This window comes from Geotrypetes seraphini, chromosome 6 (assembly GCF_902459505.1).
Source record: "Geotrypetes seraphini chromosome 6, aGeoSer1.1, whole genome shotgun sequence".
NCBI lineage: Eukaryota > Metazoa > Chordata > Amphibia > Gymnophiona > Dermophiidae > Geotrypetes > Geotrypetes seraphini.
This window is the reverse complement of record NC_047089.1, coordinates 47,509,897-47,533,616: the sequence shown is the minus strand read 5'-3', so window position 1 is coordinate 47,533,616 and position 23,720 is coordinate 47,509,897. Positions and strand designations below refer to the sequence as shown.

Sequence of the window (23,720 nt, the reverse complement as noted above, 5' to 3'; positions counted from 1 at the left end):
AGTTTTGGATAGAAATAAACAATAAAGTGGACTGACGAAGACGTGAGGTAGCTGGGTACAATATATAGTCCAGTTACTCTCTGAAGGTCCATACAAAAGAAAAAAGGAAAAACATGAAAAATATGATAAATAATATATATTTTTTTTAATTCTTTATTCATTTTTAAACTTATAAGTGTGATAATATATCCAAACAAATAACCACAAATATAACACTTAATCATCAACAATGATACATATGATATTCTCTTATCTCCACCCTCCCCACCCTTATCTATCATATAATCAATATTTATACAACATGTAACAATAAAAATTCCCTCCCTCCCCATAATTGAACTTGTAAATTTAAGGGAAACAAGATAAATAATAATTAAAAAAACGTACGTATAAAAAATTTTTGTAACTACATTTACAGAAATATTCTATCTCTATATATGATGCCGCAAAAGGTGAACGGACATTATATGGCTTTATAATAACATTGATATGAAAAGATTGTAGTAGATAGTTAGTGATATATATATGTTGAAGTCACTAACACTAACATTTTGGTAATACATTTGTGTATTTAACTTCTGGCATTAGGCACCATAAAGCACCTATGGAGGCAGTGGCATAGCGGAGGCGAGCAATGCCCCTCTCCTGCCTCCCTGCCGCGCCCGCCCCTCCCTGTACCTATTTTTCGGCGGGAGCTGCTTGCCTCAGCTTCAGCACTCGCTGATGCCACTTCCTAGGTGCGGGTCCCAGAAGTGACATCAGAGAGTGCCAAAACCAAAACAAGCAGCAACTTCATGGCTGCTTACACCGACGACGAAAAAGTACGAGGAAAGGGGCAGGCACGCATGTGGCAGGGGGAACTGAGAGCAGGAGGGGCGCCGTCGCCCCGAGGAAGACTGCGCCTGGGGCGGACCACACACCCCTTACTACATCACTGTATGGAGGCAAGATTCCAGCCCCGTTTTTATAGGCGCTGGTATGCTCCTTGAAAATCAGATTAAAACTCTGTTTAAACAGCATTTTTCACTTAACTTGGGTGCCTACCAGGACCTAAAAAACTGGCACCGTTTAGAGAATCTGGGCCTCTCCTACAAATGAGAGTGTATGTTTTTTTTTCATATAGATCTGCTATTTCTGTCCCATTTTCTGTTAGAATGCTTTTCTGCGACACAATTTCAGCACAAAAGTAGCACCTAATGTTCAGACCATATATAAAATTTCCCCCTTAACTCGGAGGCCATGCTGTTAGCACATGCTTCTGCCATATCAACAGCTGAATAGGCTCCTAACTATTTTAAAACAATCCTGTGATCATTTCATTTTATTTCACATTTTTATTGGTTTTAAAACAATTCTATCATGCCTTGCTCCCCTCCCAGCAAGGAAACTTCTTTGGAGGATCATCATGGGAACCTTAGCAGAACAGTAATTTATCCACCCAATTTTCCTTTAACCACCTAAGTAGAGAATGACACGGTGACAAAATTCATCACCATTCCCGTTCCCGTGGATAACCACGGGAAACTATCTTCATGTCATATGAAGTATGAATGACCACAACCACTGACCCTCAAGCTTTGCTTTGAAGAATGCTGGTGTAGAAGGATTGAAGTTGAGATAGAGAATGACAGTCTCTGTTATCCAGAGCAGATATTGTGATGTCATAATGCCTCATTCCACCAGTACCTAAGAGCCAATCACATCAGTGATGTCACAATGGCTTCATTATCCTTGGCCCACATACGAATCAGAGTACGAATGGCCACAACCACTGACCCTCAAGCTTTGCTTTGAAGAATGCTGGTGTAGAAGGACAGGTTGAAATAGACACTAAAAAATGACATGGGATTATTTCCCACGGTTATCCGCGGGGACGGGAACAGTGATGAATTTTGTCACCGTGTCATTCTCTATACCTAAGCAGAAGGATTCCCAGCACCAAGAAAGATTCATAGGGCTAGATTCACTAACCTGCCCGATCGTGTCCAATCCTGGCAGGTCCGATGGATTCAGAAAGCAGTAATATTCTAATGGGGGCGATTGGAGGAACGCCCCCCCCCCCCCATCCGCCGACATGGATCACTAGTGTGCGATCCTGACGCATGCACAGACCATCTGCTTTCCCTGTAGATGGTCTGGGCATGCGTTTCTGTTTGTTTTTGCTGTGTTTTTTTGGGGCGGGCCCCAACTCTCCTGTCTCTTCCGGACGATCCCCGGCGGCAGCAGCCTCGGCTAAAACTCCCCCCTCTTCAAACTCGGGCTCTCTGTTGATCAAAAAGTTTGCAACAGTTTGGGGATGAGAGTCAGGCACTCTCCATGCACAAGGAAGCTCAGCTAAAACTCACTAGCCCTGAATCTCCTGCTCTCTGCCGCCTTCCTTGCAGTGCGAGCCCGCGTGTTTGTTTGTTGTTTTTTTGTATTTGTTTATAAAATTTTACAATATTTCCAAGCATATATATCTTGTACAGTAAAGTGAGATCAAACAACATATTAAACTAAAATTCCATAATTAATATTACTACAAGGAAATACTAATCTAGCTGATCTCACACTAGTCCTCAATATTATTGGATCCATAATTAAAGAGTAGAACATATATAATTCAAATTAATTAAATAAGAAAAATCCTTATCTGACTAAAGTGCAGGGAACTAACTTTCCTATGTTGTTATTCCTTTTTCTAGACGTTTCATTGAGAGAAAACTAATCAGTTGAGATGGCTCTGTGAATATATACTTCAATGATGAATATCTAACTACACATTTACATGGATATCTCAAAAAGAAAATACCCCCTATTTGAGTCACTCCAGGTTTTAGAATTAAAAATTCTTTCCTTCTTTTCTGAGTCTCTCTAGAGACATCAGGAAAAATCTGAATATGTTGCCCCAGGAAGTCTTTGGATCTATTTTTAAAGAAAAGTTTTAATATCCAATCTTTATCTGGAGCCAAAGCAACAGACAACAAGAGAGTAGCTGGAACAGCCAGTTCTCTATCTGATTGTTCCAGTATTACCGAAATGTCCAATGACCTCTCCCGGAGTTCCTCAATTTTTTCTTCTTCTTTGGATTGGGGCTTAGCAGGTAAGTAATACACTCTTGTAAGAGGAGGCAAAGAGTTTTCAGGAATTTCCAAAATTTCCATGCCCGCGTGTTTAAAGCGGGGCTGCACTGCGTAGTGCAGCCCCGCTTTAAACATGCAGGCTCGCACTGCAGGGAAGGCAGCAGAGAGCGGGAAAGTCGGGGCAGCAGAGATCAGTCTGGGCGGCAGAGAGCATGGGCAGTTTGGGGCGGCAAGGCCGAAAGTCGGGGCTGAAAGGCAGGAGAAGGGCAGAGAGCGGGGCGGCAATGGAGAGTGGGAAAGGACGTTTGCGACTGGCTCCCAGCAGTCGCTTCGTCGGTTGATCTCCGGCACAGTTGGTTTGCGAAATTGGTGTCGTGAATCGCTTCCCTGCCTACTTTGCATGCTGTTCTCCTCATTTGCATGCGTGGATCGGAATCGGATTGGCAGAGAGGTAAGTTAATCGGGCTGGAGTAAAATCGGGTCGCAAACCGATCAGTACACGATCGGTTTGCTTTGTGAATCTAGCCCATACTGAAGGGGGGGAAGTTGTCAAGCTTCGCTAAGGCTCTAAGTCACATTATTTGCCCCCCATGCAACTGAAAGTACCATAATGGAGGGATAACTAAAGCACTGCGGGCTACATAGTAATGAGATTCAAAACTTAATTTGGGTGCCTACCAGCATGAACCAACAGGAATATTCTGCGAATGCGTTTAAATTGCTCTCCCAGCGATTGATTGGATGACATTAGGGCAAGCCTCTGCTCAAATCATTTGCATGTCAACTCGGATGTGCATCGATCGCTGGTCCACAGTCGTCCAACAATGATCCAGTCGGTATTAGCGATTATCTTTAGTGCAGCCAGGCCTTAGTCCAGTGATTTTCCACTTTTTTTGTTTCCTCAGAAAAATACGAAATGAAAAAAGTGGAAAATTGCTCGACTAAGTGTATAGCCCCCCCCCATGAGAGACTGCCCCAATTTTGTTGGTTGGGCTGAGATCTTTTCAGTGGACTCTCGTAATGTTTATTTCTTTATTCACCAAATAGGCCCATATTTGAGGAGAGATCCCAGATTCGTGTGTAAACTAATTAGTTAATTAAGTGTTAACAATCAATTAGTGGCGTTAACAAGCCCTTAATTGGAAATAATTAGGAGTTACATGCAGACCTGACCTACACCCTATTCTATAATGTGTGCAACTCCACTATGCAATACAATCTTACTGGGCGTTCTGAAGTACATGATCAGGCAGATTCTATTTATTTAGTTATTTAGTTTTCTATACCATTCTCCCAGGGGAGCTCAGAATGGTTTACATTAATTTATTCAGGTATTCAAGCATTTTTCCCTGTCTGTTCCGGCAGGCTCACAATCTATCTAATGTACCTGGGGCAATGAGGGGATTAAGTGACTTGCCCAGGGTCACAAGGAGCAACACGGATTTGAACCCACAACTCCAGGGTGCTGAGGCTGTAGCTTTAACTACTGCACCACAGAAATCAAAATGTAGAAAAAGTGAGCCAAGTACAGGACAATCAAGCCATTGTGACATCACTGATGAGGTTGGCTCTAAGAGCACTGGTGGAATGAGGCATTATGATGTCACAATACCAGCTCTGGTTATCAGAGACTGAAGCTTTTCACACTATTTATTCAATTTTCTATACTGTTCTCCCAGGGGAGCTCAGAACAGTTTTCATTAATTTATTCAGGTACTCAAGCATTTTTCCCTGTCTGTCTCGGTGGGCTCACAATCTATCTAATGTACCTGGGGCAATGGGGGGATTAAGTGACTTGCCCAGGATCACAAGGAGCAGCACAGGGTTTGAACCCACAACCCCAGGGAGCTGAGGCTGTAGCTTTAACCACTGCACCGCCGCCTTAACCTTTATTGCATGCTCATCTTTAGCGTGCACTAAATCGGTTAGCACACCTTAACAAAAGGACCCCAGAGCAACATAAAGGAGATAGCTGGCTAATCCCAATTAGGAACACAACATAAAACATGATACAGTTATTATGTGTGCATATAAGTAGGATTTAGTATGAACACAGTACACGATACTAGTATTATATGTGTATATATGTAGGATGATTGACTATGGTATAAATGTGTCTGTATTGAAAACGCTAATTCTGTATTATAACACCTTTACAGAAGCTCATGTAAACCACTCTGAATTGACTCCCCAGTCATTAGTAGTGGTATAGAGGCTTTCAATAAACAATAAAACAATAAATCATATGTGTCCAGCACTGGGCATGTGGAAGCAGATATGAAACAAACATGAAAGAAGCAAAGAGGACTCCGACTGCCAAAGAACAAACAGGCACAGAAAGCTGCCGGATCCAACTTGAAATATAGTGTTGAGCAAATACTACACCTTACAGACTCCAGGGGGGGGGGGGGCAGACTCCAGGAGGACCCTCCCCCCCTCTCCCCAGAATGGAAGCATAGGGTTAGCCTACAAGCTAATCTCTAGCAGAGCCTTGGGCAACCCAGTTTGAAGCCTTACCTTCTTATCATGTCTTTGCTCAGGGGGAGCCATAAATACCACAGCTCTGATCCAACGTTTTGTGTCACGCAATTAAAGGTTGCTAAGGGTTCTCTTCCCTCCCTAAAATGATCTAAAATAAATACGTTCTGTCCAAAGCTGACCTAGGGATGAAACACGCTGGAAAGCAGCTGGGTAAACGGAGTTCTTCTTTCGGAGACCTTTCCCCCATTGAGACTCGGATTTTTTTTTTTTTTTTAAGGCGATCGCTATCTGTGAGCTCATTAGACACACGCAAAAGCGGGAGAGGAAGTGCTCAGTGGAGAAGGCTTTGAATGGGGGGCTGTAAAAAGGGGATCGCTGCTATTATTGCCCACCTGTTAGGAAGTGGCAAATGAGGGGAGTGTTTGTAGAAAAGTTGGCATGCTGTTTGGGTCTGCATACCAAAATACAATAGCATTCGAGCCTCTGTTGTCTGGAGGATGATCCGGTATATAAACTGAAAGATTGGATTTATTTCTGCTGTCCTCTTGTTTTTTAACTTTCCTTTCATTGGAGTCAGTAGTAATGGATGGGTCATAATTCACATACTGTATTTATTTTATTTTCAGTATTTATATACCACTTATAGCCTACCTGGTGTACATTCAGGTACTCAAAGTATTTTTCCCTATCTGTCCTGACAGGCTCACACTCTATCTAATGGACCTGGGGCAATGGGGGATTAAGTGACTTGGCACACAATCTATACAAACCCAAAAAAACACTGTGGAAAGACGATGATCCTGATATGGACTTTAATGAAAGAGTCAAAGTTCCAAATATACACTGAAAAAACAATTTCCAAATTAGCACGTTTGATTTTCCACTTTTTCCACATATTCATCATCATCGGACTCTTTTGGACCCCTGAGGAAAACATCCTGTCAAAACGCAGACCGTGTTGGGTCCTGCTCCATTAGCGGACATTAGCGGACTTTCAATTTGTATGTGGATTTCCATTTTTGATGTGGATTATTTTGTTTATTTGGAAATTGGTTTTTCAATGTATATCTGGAACTTTGACTCTTTCATTAAAATCCATATCAGGATCATCGTCTTTCCAGTGTTTGTTTGTTTTTTTTTTTGTTTATCTTGGACTTTCTTCTCTGTGAATTTCTTAGGGTCAATTTTCTTTGGTTTGTACACAATCTATACAGACATTTCAAGAGAAAAAAAAACCTACACTTCCCCCTCCGAATCCACGGTTTCAGCATCTGCGGATTCGGTTATTTGCAGTTTTAAACCCAAAAACCCATTTTAATTTTTCAGGCTATTATAAGCCCTGTAAGCCCCCTCTTAAGCCTTATCTGGTGGTCTAGTGGGTTTTCGGGGCAGGAGAGATCTTCCCATGCTCCTGCCCCGTGCAGATCGCTCACAGGAAATGGTTCGAGAGACTACAGGAACTCAAGGCAGCCATTTCCTGTGAGCAATCTGCATAGGAAGATCGCTCCTACCCCGAAAATCTTCCAGTGGTTCCCAACCCTGTCCTGGAGGAACACCAGGCCAATTGGGTTTTCAGGCTAGCCCTAATGAATATGCATGAAGCAAATTTGCATGCCTATCACTTCCATCATATGCAAATCTCTGTCATGCATATTCATTAGGGCTAGCCTGAAAACCCGATTGGCCTGGTGTTCCTCCAGGACAGGGTTGGGAATCACTGACCACCAGGTAAGGCTTAAGTAGGCGGGGGCCTTACAGGGCTTAAAATAGCCAGGGGGAAGCGGGGCTTAGGGGTAGAACCGGCCCAAATATTATTTGCGGTTTTTAATATTCGCGGGCCGGCTCTGCCCCTAACCCCCATGGATACAGAGGAAGAAGTCTCTGATTACTAAAATACTGTCTCTTTTTATTCACTCTTCTTCTTGCAATGTAGTCCTAATGCAGGTGAAAAACTTTCTTTTACCAGAGCTAGCAATCTTCATCAGCTCAGGGCAAATAGAAGGGAAAAAATCCTCAGATCCCTGTTTACCGCCAGCTGTTAAACTTAGCCTGCAAACTTGAAAGGGAAAATCCTCATTGGTTAAAAAAATAACAACCCTCCAGCCTCCTAACTGCTGATTCAAATTTCTCTTATTTTTTTAAACTTTCCTTATCCTTTTGAGCCATTTGTGAGCAGGGAGAAGTAGCTGCCAATTAAATTTGTTTGATATTTGTCCAATGCCCTGACGCAGCAAAAGCGAAACATGGGTGAGCCTTTGTTGGCAATGGACAGTGGATTGCATTGAACATTCAGCATTTTCAGTACAAGCTAAATACTTTTGAAAAATTGTTGATAAATTGTTTAAATCAAATGACTGACATTTTTGATATGGAAAGTTAAAAATAAGAGAAATTTGAATCAGCAGATAGGAGGTTGGAGGGTTGTTTTTTTTTTAACCAATGAAGATTTTCCCTTTCAAGTTTGCAGGCTAAGTTTAACAGCTGGTGGCAAATGGGGATCTGAGATTTTTTTTTCCTCCTATTTGCCCTGAGCAGATGAAGATTGCTAGCTCTGGTAAAAGAAAGTGATCGCGTTTTTCACCTGCATTAAGACTACATTAAAAGCAAGAGGAGTGAATAAAGAGAGAGAGTATTTAATTGGATTAAGTGACTTGCCCAGGGTCACAAGGAACAGCATGGGATTTGAACCCACAACCTCAGGGTGCTGAGACTGTAGCTCTAACCACCGTGCCACACACTCCCCAAATATTGTTGTGATTCAAGATATCAAGGCTCATAGATATCACTGCACAAAGGGCAGGATTCACTAAAGTCCCGAAATCTATCCTATTCGTGTCCTATCCGTTTCCGAGTCACTGTAGCCGATTGATTCAGTATAGCTTGTCCATGCGAATGATCCAATCGTAAACACGCCGCTATTAGCGCTGAAACATCGATCGACGCCCGTGCGCACTGTATCCTTGTTGGTTTTGAAGCTCATAACGCATGCGCTAGCTCTTTAGGACATCACTGCTTAGAAATGGGGCGTGGTTTAATCGCGGACATCTTTAGCGGGCTCCGAATGCTTTGTTGTCGTAAAAAAGGCAATATAAGGAAGTCTTCTTGCCAACCGTTATTTTTCTGAAGTGCTGTTGCAAACGTAAAGTCAGATGAGGTTATCCTATTAAAGCATACATTTTAGCTTGCTGGTTCATATCTAAACTTCAATGGCTTTAACAGCGGTACCTGGAGTGACCCGCTTCTGTTAAACACGACACCCCCCTCCTCCCGTCCGGAGGACCAAACCGTTTAGGTCCTCCGAGCACGCCTCCTTTTATCCCCTCCCACCCACAATCCACCACGGCTGCGACAACCCGATAGAGGGGAAGCAGCGATCCCAAGACCATGGACCGCCCCCCCCCGCCCCCCCCCCCCCCCTCCTAGCTCTCTCTCTCTCATTTTCCTATCCCTGCCCCGGCTAGCCAGCCCGACGAGCGACTCAGCGGGCCACCCAGTCCCGCGTTAGGGTCGCCCGTCGAGACCAGCTCTCGGGCTTGCTTAATCCGTACTAAAGCCATTTCTGTGTTTGCCAGTTTTATTAAGGAACGGCACCACTAAGTATAACGTTCATTATGGAAAATTTTCGTGTCCTGATTAGTTCAGTGAATACAAATAAACTTTTCTGAAAGTGACCACAATGAGAGGGAACGGGATTGAGACTTGTATACCAGACTTTTTGTAGTTTTACAATCACACTCAAAGTGGTTGAAGCATTTTCCCTATCTGTCCTGGTGGGCACACACAGTCTTATCTAAAGTACCTGGGGCAGTGGAAGATTAAATGACTTGCCCAGGCTCACAGGGAGCAGAATGGGGTTTGAACCCATAACCTCAGGATGCTGAGGCTCTAGCTCCAACCACTAAGCCACACTTCTACAACATTCTGGGCCTGGTTTTCTAAGGCTTTTTTTTTTTAAATTATTTTCTCGCTGTTATGTGGAGAGGCATTTTAAAAAGGACAGTCCAATCAAACATTAGGGGCTCCTTCTATCAAGCCGCGCTAGCGGTTTAAAGCGCGTAATAGCGCGCGCTAAACCGCCGGCCACGCTAGCCGCTAACGCCTCCCTCGAGCAGGCGGTAGATTTTAGGCCAGCGCGGGGGTTAACGCGTGATGAAAAGTTACGCGCGTTAACCCCGCTAGCGTGGCTCGATAAAAGGAGCCCTAGAGGTCCACATCAGAACATTCAAAGTTCTAGTAGTATTTAAGAAGTCTTGTTCTGATCTACACAGCAAAATGGACATCTGTAGCCAGCTATGTGGAGCAGGAACAGCCATTTTAGGAAAAAAACCAACATGTCCACTATGTGGACGGGACACAAGCAGACACATAAACATCCATTTGACAGTACATGACTATGTATGTTGTGAAGTAGCAACAAAGGCATCCATGTTGTCCTAAACTGTCACAGATCCTGGTTTGACAGCTAGCACACAGATTTCTACTTTGAGCTAGCTCTCATGACTAATAATAGCGCTGCTGCACTGCCATGAGAAGGCAATAGGTGAAGTAGTAGCATAAGCAGTCTGTTAGCATGGCTCCTCCCAACCCAAACCCCATCCTGCAAAGTGCAAATCCTCATCCACCTATCCCTTCCAGGTCCAAATCCTCTTCCAATCCCCCATGAGTTCTGATCCTTCTGCATCCCCCCCCCCCCCCCCATTAATTCCATTAACTCTGACGGGTCTAAGACAATTGGTAGGATCTTCCTACCAAATGTCATCCTACCAATTGTTGTCTCCAATTGTCATACCCAACTGTCCTTACCAATTATCCTACTGCATAGGCCCCAACTTCCCCCTGATCCCCCAATCTCCCCAGGCCCCCTGAAATCCCCACACCCCACCTGAGATCCCCACACCCCTCCTGAAATCCAACATACCCTCTGACACCCCTCTGACATTCACACCCCCAACACGCCTCTGACATCCCCACACACACCCCTCCAGACATCCCACATACTCCCTGAAACCCCTCTGACATCAGCACGCACACACACATACACCCCGACACCACTCTGACATCCTTTACAATTGGTAAGAGCAATTGGATACAACAATTGGTAGGACGGCATTTGGTAGGAAGATCCTACCAATTGTCGGGATCCCATTTTAGCACAGGGTCCCATTTTATCCAATGAGACCTTGTGCTAAAATAAACCATCTTAACAGTAGCACACATTGATGAATCCCTCCTTAAGTGCCAGTGGGAAGGGGTAAAACGCGGACCTCATGAACCTTACGGACCTCGCGGATCTAAACCCGTACGGCCTTAAAAATCTGAGGTCCGTGTCGGTCCGTGTCCGTGGCGCTTGTAGTTTCTGTCGCTGACAGACCTTGATGAGATTTTAGCGCTGACGGATCCTAACACTTTTCCCTCCCTATGCTGAGACGGATCCGTCAGCGCTCTCTTCGAGGTCTGTCAGAGCCAGAGACTAGTGCTGGAGCGGCAGGGCAGAAGCAAGAGAGCGGGGACATAGGTTTCGAACGTGCGTTATGGAAAAGAAGTCTCCAAACTCCAGCACTAGTCTCTGGCTCTGACAGACCTCGAAGAGAGCGCTGACGGATCCGTCTCAGCATAGGGAGGGAAAAGTGTTAGGATCCGTCAGCGCTAAAATCTCATCAAGGTCTGTCAGCGACAGAAACTACAAGCGCCACGGACACGGACCAACACAGACCTCAGATTTTTAAGGCCGTACGGGTTTAGATCCGCGAGGTCCGTCCGTGTTTTACCCCTTCCCAGTGCCAGTTTGTGAATGTCTAAAATAAACACCTTAGTGAATCAGGCTTTTTGAAAAGATAACTAATGAAGATTTAATAAATGAATGGTGAAAGCAAAAATGTCTGTGTCCATCCTCTCTTCTAACTTCCATAGCCAGTGCCCAGTCAAAACTCTGCATATTGAATGGCTCCAGTGTATTATTTCTCAGCTATGTTACAAAATGTCTTGTCTCTGACAGGTAAGAAAGGGATCCTGAGGTGCATTCCTGACTTGGCTGGTAGGGAGCTGCAGAAAGGCACCCTCACAGCAGAATCCATGCAAGAGCAAAGCCAAGCTGGCCTTACCTCCCTCAGTCCTGAGGAGCGGGTAAACCTCCAGCACCTGAACTCTCTCTACAAGCTGAAGTTTGGCTTTCCTTTCGTGATCTGTGCCAGACTGAACGACAAAAGCAAAATCGCCCAGGAGTTGGCTGCTAGGATCCAGAATCAGCCAGAGCAAGAGCTGCACAATGCCATTGAAGAAGTTAAAAAGATCTGTCACCTTAGACTGCAAAACATCCATTTCGCATCTACAGTCAGGCCTTCAAACCAGTAATGGACAAACTCTGCAGGAAATCAGTACTCTGATGCTACAGGATGGTTAATTCTATTAAATGATGGTTATTTGTCATTAAAGACCCAGTTTATAAAACTGTTTCAAGCCGTTGAAAAGAAATATTCCCTAGACAGATAGTGCTATATAATAAATAATGAAAGCAATTTAAAGGTGTGATGTTTTTCCATTAAAGACCTACAGAATTTATCCTAGTTTGAAACAGGTCTCCTATTTAGGAGAAAAGGCCTATATATTTCCAGAGGTTTCCAAATGGACACAATCTCAGCGGAAAGAATTTCTAACATACCGCCAAAAAGTGATTTCTTTAGGGACGGTTTTCCAATTAAGAATTCCTTGTCAGTGTTTTGTTTCTTACCAAGGAAACAAATACATTTTTTTTAACCTGCCCAATTGGGTTTTTTTTCTAGAGAGTTAAGGGGGTAACTACTATGGACCAGACTGAACCAGTATAAATGTGGACTTGAAATAAATAGGAAGGATGTTTATTGCTTGTATTTGCTTTGATATTGTATTACCCTGTTTCCCCGATGATAAGGCAGGGCCATCAAATAAGACAGCCCCCCCTTTTTAGAAAAAAATGTAAAATAAGGCACCCCCCCGCAAATAAGCCACCCACCGATACCTGCGCTTACCCGAATCGGGTGGTACGGTGGGTGACTCCGTGTGGTCCCTCCGTCTACCGTATTTGCCTCCATGGCTGCGTGCCGCGCCTCGTCATGAAGTGAAGAGGAGGAAGTGACAGGACTGCAGCGCGCGCACGTGACTCCGCGCAAGGAAACACAGGCAGCTTCCCTCATCCCTCCCTAACGGAGACTGCAGGAGTTTGTTCACGGCCAGAACATCCAAAAGTGAGACACGCAGACAGGTTTCTTTTGCTGTGAGCAATACCACTTACTGTATATAAAGCCTGTTTAAAATGCATACGGTATATAAACAATGGTTTCACATTGTCAAGTCCCCTCTGATGCTGCACTACAGAATAATCTCTTTACTGTGTTTCCCTGATGGAGAACATTGGGGACATTAAATGGTACAATATATGGTATGATGGATAAAGCTGGCCATACACGGTACGATTTTTCAGCCGACCGATTCTTCAGCTGTCAAATAAGACAGCCCCCCCTTTTTAGAAAAAAATGTAAATAAGGCATCCCCCCGAAAATAAGCCCTAGAGCATATTTTGGCCTTCCAAAAAAAATAAGACAGTGTCTTACCATCGGGGAAACAGGGTAGTAGTATCCTCTTATTCCCCAAGGGGGGTTTCTTTTGGAAACTTTTCCTCCCCTTTAGGTGGACTATGTTAGATTACATTTTTCTTCTTTAAATTTTGTTCAAAATTGTATTGGACTGATTGACGTCTGTATTTCAGTATTTCCTTCACTGTGGTGTATGTTAAAATTGAAAAGATGAATTAAAAAAAAGAATTTCTCCTAATTTTCCAGATCAATGTATTTAAGCAGCTATAAAGGGCTCCTTTTATCACGCCGCACTAGCGGTTTAACGCGCGTAATAGCGCACGCTAAACCACCGGCCGCGCTAGCCGCTACCGCCTCCTCTTGAGCAGGCGGTAGTTTTTGGCCAGCGCAGGGGTTAACGCGTGATGAAGAGTCGCGCGCGTTAACCCCGCTAGCGCGGCTTGATAAAAAGGAGCCCAAAGTCATTTGAAGCTCAATTCTGTACGGATTGGAAAAGGGACATTCAAGTTGGGACATTCATTATTTGGAGATTGTTTTACAAAAGATTCCGTGGATAGGGAGTCTTTTGCAAAATATATATAAGGCTGCATGTAAAATGTATGTTTTTCATAGCACATACAGTAGGAACAGGCATTTCATACATAAAGAAAACATGTTTCTAATAAACAGCATCATAACTTGGAGTTCGGTACATATGATGTGTAGGGCAAAGAATGTTGTCTTGTTTCATTTCCATATTGTTTATGAGCAACCAAGATGGTCAAGGGAATGGAGCTCCTCTCGTATGAGGAAAGACTAAAGAAGTTGGGGTTCTTCAGCTTGGAAAAGAGATGGCTGATTGAAGTCTACAAAATCCGGAGTGGGGTAGAACGGGTACAAATGGATCGATTTTCACTCCGTCAAACATGACAAAGACTAGGGGGACACTCAACGAAGTTACAGGGAAATACTTTATAAAACCAATAGGAGAAACTATTTTTTCACTCAGAGAATAGTTAAGCTCTGGAACGCGTTGCCAGAGGATGTGGTAAGAGCGGTTAATAAAGCCGGTTTTAAAAAAGGTTTGGATAAGTTCCTGGAGGAAAAGCCCATAGTCTGCTGTTGAGACAGACATGGGAGAAGCCACTGCTTGCTACTATTTGGGTTTTTGCCAGGTACTTATGACATAGACGGGATACTGGGCTACAAGGACCATTGGTCTGACCCATTAAGGCTATTTTTTATGTTCTTAAATAGTGCTCACTAATGCAAAATAGTGCACTCTTTTGCTCAGCGCTTACGATTGCAAAGCATAGTGTTCATTATTGATGACATAGAAAAAATGTGGCTGTGCTTTTCCATTTCAGGCTAAAATCGACATGAAACGACATAGGAAATGCTGCTGGCATCTCCTATGTTCGTTCAAATGAATGCACATCCCTAGATTTCAGAACAGGTCCATCCACTTTGAGCACAGGCCCAACCAGCAGTAATGGGGATCCTCAAGTCCCACTGGCTGAAGACTCCCAGCATCACTCCCTCCACTCCCCTGCAGATGGCCCAGCATCTCCTCAATCTTCTCTCTGCTGGAGCCTTCTAACATGCCAAACTGTCACCTGCCATTGACACACAGTACTCTGCTAATTCAGACTATTCTTACATTGATAATGTTTTGTACCACCAGGACTTACCTCGTGGAGGATGCAGTTCTTCGACATACACAAATATTCTTCAGCTTAGGGAAGATCATTTCCAAAGCCATTTCACCTAGCAACACAGTGCATTACATTAGAAAATGAGCTTGTAGAACATTTGCTGGGGAATGTAAAAAAAAAAACCAAACAACAAAACCCAAGTAGTCCACAATCTCTGAAATACAGGGATTGTTTTTAACTTTCTCACATTTTTGCCATTTTAGTAACTTATTGTCACCCTTTGGAGACTTCTTTAGTCTTGCTTGAAGCACGTTATAGTGTTTAGCTCAAATCTAATCATTAGATTTGTATACTGGGTCATCTTCTAATTTAGTTATTTTATTATTTATATACCACTTATATCCTATGTGGTTTACATTCAGGTACTTTATCATGTCACCCTATCTGTCCTGGTGGGCTCAAACTCTATGTACCTGGGGCAATGAGGGGATTAAGTGACTTGCCCAGGGTCACAAGGAGCAGTGAGGGATTTGAACCCACAACCTCAGGGTGCTAAGGTGTAGCTCTAACCACTGCACCACACACTCCCACAGGTAACTTGGTTTACACAAAGAACTTGAAGGAGTAGAAGACAAAATCCAAAATTTAACTAAAACCTAACACTTCTTCCATACGTGAGAACAACTAATCCGCAATAAGAATAATTATTTAAAATGTAGAAAGTTGAATTTAATGAGTTTCAGAATGTAGAAAAAAAAAAGTGTTTTTAATAATTTTCTGAAGATTTGTTGGGGTAAATATTCAGCCTTCAACAGTCAGCATTTTTGTAACCATTGGCAGCATTAAGCCCGGATATTCAATGCTAGGCCATGCCCAGACACCAGCATTGAACAGCCAGGTATGTGAGAGCGGCTATCACTTAACCACATAAGCAAAACTGGATAAGGAAAGGACTGAGTCCAAAGTGGTCCGATTTATCTGGTTAATTTAGGTGATTAAGTGCTGAATTTTGGCACTTAACTACAAGTGCTGACTCTGTTATTATGTTTTGCTTTTTACCTGATTTTCAGGAAGAGATTCACCCAAGGCAGTTTACAAAGCATTAAATAGTGATCAGGTACTCAAGTATTTTTCCCTATCTGTCCTGAGCAGGCTCACAATCTTACTGTGATACCTGGAACAATGGAGAGCTAGGTGACCTGCCTAGGGTCACAGGGAAAAGACTGGAATTGAGCTCACAACCTCAGGCTGCTGAGACAGCAACTCTGACCACAAGGCCGCTCCTCCCCTGCCCCTCAGACCACCCACCAAACAGCTGGCTTTCACCTTAGCATTTATTGCTGATATTCAGTAATACTAGCTGCTTACATGTAACTAACTCTCAGCAGATAGCCCTGAAGCAACAATTAAATCAGCTGGGAGCATCTCCTGCCTGGTTAAACCGCTTTGAATATTGACCCCAATTAGTTCAGTGTCCATGGTCAATTTCATTGTATTAGTTTTCCTGCTATTCCTAGAAATGCATCCTCTTTGATTTTTGGAACCATGTACTGGTGTACTTAAGTGTTTCTAGTACCTATTTTTCCAGGTACAAGGAACAATCAAGTCCACTAGTAACTGGTTCCAAAAATCCAAACAGGAGGAGTGCATAGTGATTACTGATATATATTTACCGTATTTCCTTTTATTACATCTCCTCTCTTCTCATTATGAAAGCTACTTCACCTAATTTCCTATATTTTCAATGTATCTTTGTAAAACTTGGCTGAGTTTGTTAAAACTGTAATTTCTTGATTCTGCTTATTGGAATTAAAATGAATATAAAAGAAAACAGGGAAAAAATGCATACATTGTAACATCTGACAATAATTAAACAAATGAAAAGATTGGATTTACAGCACTTCATTGTTTATTTTTAAGGATAATAAGAAATAGGTTAGGATAGTGTGATAGCACCATGGATAGTTCCACGTTGTTTAAAATCTGCTGAAATACTGTGAGGCTGCCACTAGAGATCAGGGCAGCCATTTTGGAAAGGCAGCTGCTAGGGGCAGGAATGAATAATAGGCTTTGTTGTTACCCTACTGCCCCCGCAGGACTACCAGGGATTGCAGATACAAAAACTCTACCACTCTAGTACATAAAACTGTACTACTCGGACTCATCAGCCAGAGACTTCCCGCAATTTTCCAAGGAGTGTGTGGTGTAGTGGTTAGAGCTACAGCACCCTGAGGTTGTGGGTTCAAACCCTGTGACTCTGTGCAAGTCACTTAATCCTCCACTGCCTCAGGTACATTAGATAGATTGTGAGCCCACCGGGACAGATAGGGAAAATGCTTGAAGTACCTGTATATAAAACTGCTTTAAGTGAGATTATATAACTACAAAAAGGTGGTATACAAGTCCCAATCCCATTCAGAAAACATTGGGCCAAACATTAATCTCTTTGTTCTTGATCTTAAGATCACTACAAATCTGGGATATACCACAGGCCAAATTACTAAGATTTGATTTGCTCCAGATGAATCATTTATGGAGTTAGTTACGCAGAAGTTTATGTCTGCATAACAGCTTCTGCAATGTTGATTATATTACAAAATCACCAATTTCATAGAAACAGAGAAAAATGAAGGCAAATAAAGACAATGGGCCGGATTCTGTAAATGGTGCCTAAATTGGCCAGCACCTAGAAAAATAGTGCTGGCTGTGTGTCAATCACACTTGGATGCCATTTACAGAATCACATCTAATGGCACCGAACCCAAAAACTTGGGCACCGGTAATGTAGGTCAGAGTTTTATCGGCTTGCATTACAGGTGCCTAAGTTTATTGGAGTATCGTGCCTAGCGGCATCTGTCTGTCTCTGCCGCAAAACACGCCCATTTAGGCTTTAGGCGCCGCTAGGCACTTTGCAATAGGTTCTTAAAGCTCATATTTGAAGCTATTAAGGCCATTTTTACCAATTAAATTAGACACCAAAATTGTTGATTTAGGCGCCTATCTTTAGGTGCACCTTAGAGAATCTGACCCAATGTCTGCCTATCCATACCATCTACTATCCCTTCTTCTCGCTTAGACTCTTTGAGATCCAATGTACTTATCTAAAGCTTTCTTGAATTCAGGTACATTTTTCATTTGTACCACCTTCACCAGGAGGCCATTCCATGCATTCACCATGCTTAACATGAAAAAGTATTTTCTAGGGTTTCTATCCCCTTTCACCTTCATCCTATGCTCCCGCATTCCAGAGTTTCTTTTCATGTGCATTTATGCCACATAGATATTTAAACGTCAAGTTAGCTGCAGAAATTGTTTGCCCTCCTCTGTCACCAGGGGGGCAAGTCTCATGGTTTGAATTGAGCTGACACTATAGTTTCCTACTGGTTTGGATTAGAACCTCAATGGAAGAGGATGCAGACTGAAACTAGTGGGAAATTCAGGGGGAAAAGGAGAGTTCCTGCACATGCTGGGTGAAGAGAAGTGTGGTTTGATAGTTGAGGAGGGAAGGGGAAAGGTAAGATTCAGGAAGGGAAAGGGAAGGATCATGAGGAGGCAGGTTATGGGGAAGAGGATTTTGCAGGTGGAAAGAGGATCATGAAGAGAGAGACGGCTTAGTTGATGGAGGAGCAAAGCTAGAGGAGGAACAAAGAAGGAAGAAAAGAAGGGGGAAAGAAAAGAGTGTTGGGTAAAAAGGCCAGGAAAGAAAGGGAAAACCCCCAGAGGATGGCAGGGAGCATAAAGAAGAAAAAGATCTGTGAGAAAAAGCATAATGTAGGGATGTATAAAGCATACTATAGGGATGTATGAAGAGGTGAGAGATGGAAAGAAAAAAAATGGAAAAAGGGAATTAAATAGACTTCTCAAAAAGAAGGGTAAAGACATTATGGACCACAAATGACACACAACAAGTGAGGAAAGTTCTATTGTTTTAGTTTTCCAAAGTAAACATAATATTTCATTAAAATTTTAATGTTTGCCTATATGGAAAGCTACATTTCATCTAACTTTATGCTAATGTGCCTGTGTGCAGAATCTTAAAAACTACCATGGAAATGTCTAGCATCTGTCCCACAATCTGCAGAAGATGATGTGGGGGGGGGGGGGAGGGGGGGCCGGAGCTTTGCATGTAAGATGGAACCACTGCTATTATTTGGTAATTTCCCACCAAAACCTTTTTATGCTTATTCCTCTCCTTTATGTGAAAAATTCCAAACAGCCTTTCCAAGAGTGAGGCTCAAAACCTACAGGCTTTATACTGAGAGATCATGGGACAAGGTGTCAGCGGCAAGCCATTGCAACCAACAACCAGGTTGGGCAGACTACATGGACCATTCGGGTCTTTATCTGCTGTCATCTACTATGTTACTATGTCTGTGACCCAATAATATCACAGAGAGGGTAAATATTGAGCAGACTGGATAGACCATTCAGGTCTTTATCTGCCGTCATCTACTATGTCTGTGACCCAATAGTATCAAAGAGAGGGTAAATATTGGGCAGACTGGATGGACCATTCAGGTCTTTATCTGCCGTCATCTACTATGTCTGTGACCCAATAGTATCAAAGAGAGGGTAAATATTGGGCAGACTGGATGGACCATTCGGGTCTTTATCTGCCATCATCTACTATGTTACTATGTTAATCAGACTGCTGATATGCCATAAATGCATTCGAAATCAGATTCTGTCTTGTCCCCAGGCTGATAGCATCAGCTTTCATTTTGTTAAACTTTCATGAGTGTTCATTGCCAAGAAGGTTTCAGTGGAAAATTTTTAGCAAGCATTCCTGCAAAATACCAAATGCATTTCATTGTTACTAACTCTTTCTTTTACAAAGCTGCGCTAGCATTTTTAGCACCAGCCACCGCGGTAACAGCTCTGACGCTCACAGAATTCCTATGAGCGGCCAAGCTGTCACCGCCGCGGCTAGCGCGGCTTTGTAAAAGAGGGGGTAAATTTGTTAATCGATATGTATGCTGCACTTCTCCCTCCGTATTCACTGTGATAGGGGATTAACAGACCCGCGAATACAGAAAAACCGCAAATAACTTTTTCATATGTTATTGGTTGTTTTCTATTAAAAACCATCGTGAATATGGTGAAACCGCAAATAACATGGTGGGAGACCTGGCCTGTTCCTGAAGGAGAGGTAAAACACGGTGAAGTAAGTGCTGGGAATCAGCGATTTCTCTATGCAAGCTGATGTAATTTGGGGGGAGGAGCCAGCAAACTAAAAACCGCAAATAATCGAAACCGCGATTGCTGAAACCACGAATACGGAGGGAACAGTGTATAGACAAAAAAAAAATATGAATCTATAGTGAACTCAGATATTTATTTCTCCTGCTCACTAAAAATTATATGCAAATTAAAGTCTATGAACAAGCTGTAGGCAATATCTATATAACAAAGAAAGTTAGTTGGTATAGTCTAATGCAGTGGTCTCAAACTCGCGGCCCGGGGGGCCACATGCGGCCCACCAGGGACTATTTTGAAGCCCTCGGTATGTTTATCACAAAAGTAAAATAAAACAGTTTCTTGATCATATGTCTCTTTAGCTATAAATTACCATATTATTAATAAGACTTAGCCAAAAGCAAAAATTTATAAATTATAAAGAGTTTTACCTCATGCAAAATTGTCATTTCTTTAATAAGACATTAACTATTTTTTTCTGAGGCCCTCCAAGTACATACAAATCCAAAATGTGGCCCTGCAAAGGGTTTGAGTTTGAGACCACTGGTCTAATGATTAGAACAGTGGACTACTCACAAAGAACCAAAAAAAGGAGGGTCAAATCAATTAATTCTGCTATGCCTCGGGTACAAACTCTCCAGAGACAGAAAATTACCATGTACAATGTACTGTACCGTGTACATTCCTTGAGCTAAATCCCTTACACTCTGGCCCTCTTTTGCTAAGCCACAGTAGAGGTTTCTACCACAGCCTGGGGCACTCAATGCTCCGATCTACCCTGATGCTTAGAGCACTTAGCACTCTGGGCCACAGGGGAAACCTCTACCGTGGCTTAGTAAGAGGGAGTTTATCAGATACACCTACAGAAATTATACAAATGCGTCATATAGGCATATGTGGAATAGCAGGTAGAATATCCCTATTTTTTAAATGAGCAGAAAGTTTATAATGGGGGATGTGAGACCAGCGCCCCCTCTGGTCACTTACCCAAATATTCAATAACCAGAATTATCATAATAAGCAAACAATTATTTTGTATAAAATGGGTCACAGCTTCATGTATTGGCGAGGTAAATCAATAAACCTGAGCAAAATAAAGATATGGGACTCCTTTTACATAAGCCGCAGTAAAGGTTTTTACCAGGGCTGAATTTATATGCTTAAGGCCCCATAAATTGAAGCCTATTCATAGGATCTCTTTGAACACTCTTGCTTAGGTACGGGTACCCCCCTCCCTTGTGACAACAAACTATAAAAAATAGCAATAACATTCCCAAATTTGAACTTTGGGTGGGTTGGTAAATTGGACGCCTCCAAGGAGCAGGGAGGAAAATTCCTAACCTTGGAGTACAACATAAAATCCCCCACCTTGGCCCCTCCTAAAGCACTCAAAGGAAGATTCCATTGGAAGAGGCCTCCTCATTCAAAAATTTTCCCCACTCTTGTACAAACTGCTAGAGCCCTACACTAACACACGGGGAGCCCCCCTCTCAAAAAGCAAGGCCCCCATGAATCAGTACTACATGGCTGAGCACCTCAACAACCCCTCCCCCCAGTTAACAACAGCTCCGGATGAGCCTGTCATCCTATTAACTTAGAACAGGGCATCTTAATTAGTCTTTGCTTCCAAATGCTGTATTTGTCAATTTGTTTTCAGTGAAAACCTGTCAGCAGAAACAATGGACTACAGTACAGCAAGAATTAGCTGCAATGGCGGATCCATAATCCAGGGCCCATGAACCGTGATTTCGCTGGGCCTCAACCCCAAGCATCTCATCCAGGACAATAAACAGAATTCTTTCCCACTGATATATGTTGCTTATAGCTGCGCAATGAAAATCACCACTCGTTTTATGCCATTTTTAATTGCTGTTTAATTATTCTATTACTCTTAAACTAAGGGCTCCTTTTACTAAGCTACAATAGCGTTTTTAGCTCGCACTTAGCGCATGCTGATTTGCCCCATGCGCTAGACGCTAACGCCAGCATTGAGCTGGCGTTAATTCTAGCCACGTAGCGTGGGTTTAGCAAGCATGGCAATTCAGCACGCGCTAAAAACGCTATTGTAGCTTAGTAAAAGGAGCCCTAAGTGTTTTGATGGATGTGATTAGAAGGGCATACGGTTTCGTGTTGGGCACCGACACCGCAAAAGAAATCAAAAGCCACATAAAATTACAAAGCAGCCATTAAATAGTCAAAACAGCTGCAATAAATGTGACGCTATCAACTAATTTACTTCTCATTTGTCAAAATGTTGATTCAGAAACGTTCTTACTGGCAAATCACATTTACATGTACCAAACCTGTTTATACGCTATAGGCTGACCTCATTTTCCCTTTATTGTTGCATCAAATTCCCATGTTCAGATGAGATAAGCTACCCTGTAAACTGTATACGCAACTCTATTACAGATTCCAAGACTGGGCTTATCTATTCCCTGATATGCAAACCACTCAAAAGGTTAATATCCAGCTCAATACGGGACTGGTCACTCAAAAATCTAATATAGAGGAAAGAAACAGTGAGTTAATGTCCTTGACTGACTTATCCTGGAGGAAAAATGGATGCTAAATTTAATGCATTTAAATGACATCGTCACACCTACATTATTTATTCTTTTATTCTTTTTTTTTATTCTTTTATTCTTTATTAATTTTCAATTTAATTCAAGCTAACCACTTGTACAGAAAGCAATAGTCATAATAACAGATAATCATAAAGTAATTTAACATCCAATAAAGAAACATTATTTAACTATTTATGCTCAAGTCCTCTTACTGGATCCAAGTTTTAAATTTAGCGAAAAATTAGAAATAACAGAAATTTTTTAGCAAGATGCTAAAAGCAGAAGCACTGAAAATGAGGTCTCTTAATTATATTAGGGTTCAAGATATTCCTCCATCCAGACGAGACATTGCTACAAAAGTTGTCAATTGAGATGGTTCAAAGAATACATATTTAACAGAACGGTAACACACTATACATTTACATGGGTGTCTCAAATAAAAGGTGGCCCCCAGAGAAGTAACCCCAGGTTTCAAAAGGAGAAATTCACGGCGACGCTTCTGTGTCTCCCTTGTAAGATCAGGAAACATCTGTACTTTACAACCAAGAAAATATTCTTTTATTTAGCCCGCCTTCCCAAAGGAGCCCAGCCCCAGAACAGGTTACAGGAGTACATTCATAGTATGGGTAGGACTAACTTTAGTGAGAAATACAGACTTTACAGCATTTACAGTATAGACAAGGGGGTTTAGGTTTCATCAATTACAGTAAAGACATAACATACAGACTTAGTAGACATAGGGTGGATTAAATTGCAGCGTTTACAGTAATTTACATCTTTCATTTATATTATGTGAAAAGAATTACTTATCATCATCTTTCTTGCTTTTTACAGTTTAAGCATAAATTAGAATTCCAAGACACTAAATCAAAAAGGAAGCAGTAAATAGTGAAATATATGCTATGCTCATATTATCGTGACTATAATTGTATAAATGGCTATTAATCATGCGTCTTTTCCTGTTATAAAGGGACCAACAAAAGAGCAAAAAGTCATATTTATCACTGCCTTTGGAAATAACAATATCCACCTGAATGTACTGTACTTTAATTCTCCAGATATAAAAAGCGCATCCGGAAGCGGCCCTTTGCCCAAAGCCACCCAGGTAGGCAGGGGCCTTGTTAGCCTGCAGGTACCGCGGAGCCATCCATGGGTGCCCAATCCGGACAATCCTACAGATATGCTAAACTCTTGGGGTACACCAACAATGGT

The 23,720-nt window shown here is 42.4% G+C and overlaps 1 protein-coding gene across 1 annotated transcript in view; it reads left to right on the top strand.

Annotated features, from left to right (window-relative positions):
• Positions 1-12,538, top strand: part of URAD (ureidoimidazoline (2-oxo-4-hydroxy-4-carboxy-5-) decarboxylase) — a 34,992-nt gene extending 22,454 nt beyond the window's left edge. The window contains exon 2 of the mRNA XM_033947564.1: positions 11,539-12,538. Coding sequence (XP_033803455.1) covers positions 11,539-11,894 — 356 coding nt within the window. The 3' untranslated portion in view covers positions 11,895-12,538. The remainder of the gene's footprint in view (positions 1-11,538) is intronic.
• The last annotated feature ends 11,182 nt before the right edge of the window (positions 12,539-23,720 follow it).